Below are 4,479 nucleotides of genomic sequence, written 5' to 3'. Positions count from 1 at the left end.
CTGTCAATGAAGACTTTTTCTATTCGGAGCTTCAAACGAAGATTCCACACACGTACACCTATTTCTTTCGATGTTTCTAATCTTTCTTCAGAAGGAAACTTTCTCATCCGACGTCAATTGCAAAAAGTAGTTCTGCGGTTTATTTTGAAGCAGACTGCGTTCAAGTCATTTCCTCATTTAAAATGAACCCGGAGCAAGTATCGACCTTCTATGGAATGATACTTAGCTTAAATTGCATAATATGACAACGTCATATTTATTCTAATTGTCTAACAATTATTCTCTATCTTAATTCTTACTCATTTCTTTGTCCATTGAACATTTAAATTTGCTCAAAGTGATCCTAATTTATATTTTATCATTTCACTAAACTCCTCATAATTTTTGGTACAATAATATATCACCTTTATATTTTTCCTTTAATTCTATGAGCTAAATAATTTGATGTCTAAATCAATTCATACCAATTTTAAAAATATCTTTTCAAAAATATCAATCCAACCTTATCACTCCACGTCCCTCCAGCTTTGCCCCACCACATGTTAATATATTTTCCAACCCCTTGAACACCATCAGACAAGGCAATGCACAAAGCCACAAACATATATATAAGGAAACTCAATTCCTTTCCTTTTCACGCACAAGCATCTGATCTTTCTTTCTTTCTTGTTTTTTTTTTTTTCTTCTTCTTCTTGCTGCAGCAACAACACGCACACCATGCCTTCTAATTCTTCTCATCACCAATTTCTTCTTCATTTTTCCTTGTTGCAACAAACGACCCACGCACAATAGTCATTCATCACCATGCCAATTTTCTCATCACCCTTCAAGCACCAAACCCGCGAGCACAAAGGGAGAGAGGGAGAAGAAGTTTTTTCGCCGTTTCTTGCCCGATTGCTGCACAGTTCGTTGCTAATTGAAGACCTCGAGGTAGGGATACCATATCTCACTTCTGATCGTCAATTATGTCGCTTTTCTCTATGTCTTTCTGTGCTCAAAGTTTTGAGCTTTTTGTAAAACTGTCCAAATAAGCTGATTTTAGTGTCTAAACTTATTCCCTGCATGCCCCTGAGCGTGTTTAGCGGATTACATTTTGCCGAATGTCGCCGAAATGCCGCCGGGATTCATTTCTGTTGGAAAAACCCATTTCTGGGCAAAGTTTCGTTCTTTACGCTAAAAATTCACGACTTAGCTTAGCGCTAGTAGGATTAGTTGTCATAAACGTCGTTGGTGACGTCCCCATCCAATTTGTTTTTCGAAAATCCAGTTTTGAAATTCTGAGCTGAAAATAATGACCAAAATACCCCTGCGACAGTTTTTGATCCGAAAATTTTTCTGAGCTTAGATTCGTCTTAGTTACGGCTAATGATAACCTAGGAACCAAGTTTCATCGAAGAAAAATCGGTCCACCTAATTGTGCATAGTGGCCGAGAGCTCCTCATCAGCGGGGGGGGGGGGGGAATTTCGTTTTTCGAAAACTTGTCTTAACGCGTTAGATTGTCGTACTTCGGAGTTTGTAATGTTTCGTGTAACCCTAGTACGTATTGTTTGCTGAGTTTCTGACTCATTGTGATTGATTTCTGTGAATTTGTCCTAAGGTTAGTTTGAGGAACTTTGTGGATTCGAAGAAGAAGTTTGTGAAGGAAGAGTGGAGGAACAAGCTGGAAAACCTACAGGTGAGAGCTACTCACTGAATACTAGATAATGAATTAGGTGTCGACGATTTCGACTTGATTTACTGTTTATGTACTTGATTGTGTTTGACTGGGAAAAACGTTTTCTGAGGCTACGGCTGACAATTGATAATCTTTTATTGCTTGATTGTTGTTGAGGTTGATTCACATGCTAAGTGCTACCTGGTTAATCTAGGATGTGTGATATTTGCCCTATATGCTAAGTGCTAAATGGTTATTCCTCAATGTGTTGATATATGTGCCTTGACTGTTGGATTGTACCGTTTGAAATATGCAAACACACATATATCTGTTGTTCGTCAAAGTGAGGATAACGGGCAGTTATGCCAGAGTTTATCGTGAGATTTTGAGAAAGTTTGATGGGACGAACAGAGATTCGGGCCTTGTCGTTGTTTTGATGGATCGAGACCTTCTCTGGGAATTACTTGGGATTATGGGATCTTTTGAAACTTATAAGATTTGAGATAAAACTAAATGGGAGCTATTTTACAAGGAAAATTCATAAGACATTAAACAACCTTTGAATCTTTGAATAATGATCATAATCACAACTAAGAGCTTAGGACTTGAACATTAGTTTTGGAAAAATGAGAAGTGTCGCCGAATCCAAGTTTTGAGGAAACTAATGAGTTTCCGAGTATGTTGATACTCTTTGCTCGATGAGCAGTTTTGTTGTTGGACTATCTAAAGGATAAGTCGGGAAATTTAATAAGGTTCCGAGTATGTTGATACTCTTTCGCTCGATGAGCTGATTTGTTGTTGGGCTATCCGAAAGATAAGCCTGGAAACGGGTAGTTTCCAATTACATTGGTACTTTTTGCTCGCTGAGCAGTTTTTGACCATCGGATGGAGATATGTCGGATGATTCGAGAAATCATCATGAGTTACTTTTTATAATTAATTGTCTTTTGTCGCAGAATCGACATTTACCTTAGGGTAATCTTTTTAGAGACAATAAGTTAGCTTGAACACGTGACGACGTGACGAGTGAGGTCGGAGACGTTGTTTGGCTAATCACGTTGCATTCATGCACTCATTTTGAGGTTAATACACGGTGGGATGCCGGACCTCGGTGGATTCTAAAATGGTCATAAGACCCGGATTTCCACATAAGAACACTGCAGTGATTCTTAGTAGCATACGGAAATGGCAGGCTTGCGGGTTTACTGCTGATCTGACTACACTTTGTTTGGTATAAGAGACACTCGAGCAGAAATGGTCCCACCGTGGCTGGTGTTAGGGCTGACTCGTTGGTGCCCATCCCTCCGGAATGCATCTTGTTCCTTTGCATATGCATTTCATGCACCATTCATGCTGATTTAGTTGCGGAATGTATTCGTTACCTGTTAACATTGCTTGAGATATGTTAATTGCCAGTAAATGTTATTTATTTTCGTTGACAGGATATACCATTTATAATGTTGTCATTCATAACTAAGCCTATGTGGCTACTACTTAAATTTTTCCTATTGGTTGTACTATTATGTAATTCTTTGAGTTGACCTTTGCGCGTGCTACCTGTGTATGGGGGGCTATGTATGCCCTTTTTGTCAGATGTCGATGGCCGAGTGGTTCGAGATGGTCGTCCCTTCGGGGGGGACCAGGTTTGAGTTGTTAGATACGGACACCCCGTGGTCTTGGGTGGTCGACCCCGCCGGTCACCGAGCCATCTACACGGGGCGAATAATGGAGGACCACGTCGACCGAATGGGGAACCTGACGCAAGGAGTCTTGAGACGCCACACGGTTAGCTTCAACCTACCACCGAGCGTGCACTGTGGCCCTGGAGTTGTGGTACCACCACCATCACCTGAGGACGAGGAGGACCCTTCGGAGGAGTTGCCTGTAGGAGGGGCTTCATCGCAGTCTAGCTCACCCACCGTCGCGGCTGCTGCTGTTTTGGGATCGGGTACAGTACCCGTAGGACCCGCTGTGAGGACCGACGCAGTCATTGACCTGATCGTCTTGGATTCAGATTCAGACGACGATCATGGTGATGCGTAGCCGGGAGTGGTGTGTAGTACTCCTCTGGTCGGGATTAGGGTAGGTCCCCGACCTTTAGCTTTTTGTGTGGTTCTCTTTACGGGAGTCACAGGGAGTTGGTCGGATTAGGAGGTCTTCGGGCTGTTTTGAGCTGACTTACTTTCTTTTTGGAGGACTGTATTCAGAATACTGACCTTATATTTTGTGTTGTACATATTTGCCGACAGGCATTACTTTCCCGTCACTAGAGGTTACTCGTGACGTGGCATGCTGTTTTACTGTGGGGATTGTATATATATTTGTATATTAGTCTCGTTCATCTTTCGTCGATACGTCTTTAAATTCGACAAGTCTTTCATTTACTTAAAACAAATATCGAGAAAAAAAAATATTCACGTTTGTCCGCTTTTGTTTTCTTTATGGTTACTAAAGTGACGCCACCGAAATCAGGGTGTTACACTGCCCGCTATGCCGAAGATATATCCAAGTGTTCTTCGATGAAGGTCGTCCCAACCTTCGTGAAGCCGTCCCAACTTCACCGAGGCCCAATCTTTCGATCGTACAAACCTCGAATGTATGCATGATGCAATATGGTTAGCCAAACATCGAATCGTCCTCACAACGCAAGTGTTTAGCTTAATTCTCAAGAGTTTAATGCCGACCCTACGACATAACTCCAACAACAACAGTACCCAAGTACTCGGTGACTTCCTCTCATCACCGTGGCTCACCCCCGTGGTGTCCACCAATTCTCCAAAACCCACGACAAAGTCGACTTTTCCCCGTCTTTCGCAATCATTTT

At 41.8% G+C, this 4,479-nt stretch overlaps 1 protein-coding gene across 1 annotated transcript; it reads left to right on the top strand.

Annotated features, from left to right (window-relative positions):
• Positions 1 to 567: 567 nt before the first annotated feature.
• LOC130748925 (uncharacterized) lies at positions 568 to 4,004 on the top strand. Its single transcript, XM_057602175.1, has 3 exons — positions 568 to 930; positions 1,599 to 1,676; positions 3,249 to 4,004. The coding sequence occupies exons 1-3, from the start codon at positions 805 to 807 to the stop codon at positions 3,696 to 3,698; spliced, it is 654 nt and encodes a 217-aa protein (XP_057458158.1). The 5' UTR covers positions 568 to 804; the 3' UTR covers positions 3,699 to 4,004.
• The last annotated feature ends 475 nt before the right edge of the window (positions 4,005 to 4,479 follow it).

The sequence above is a fragment of the Lotus japonicus genome, chromosome 3 (genome assembly GCF_012489685.1).
Source record: "Lotus japonicus ecotype B-129 chromosome 3, LjGifu_v1.2".
NCBI lineage: Eukaryota > Viridiplantae > Streptophyta > Magnoliopsida > Fabales > Fabaceae > Lotus > Lotus japonicus.
Note: the sequence above shows the minus strand (reverse complement) of the source record. Positions and strands in the feature narration are given on the sequence as shown.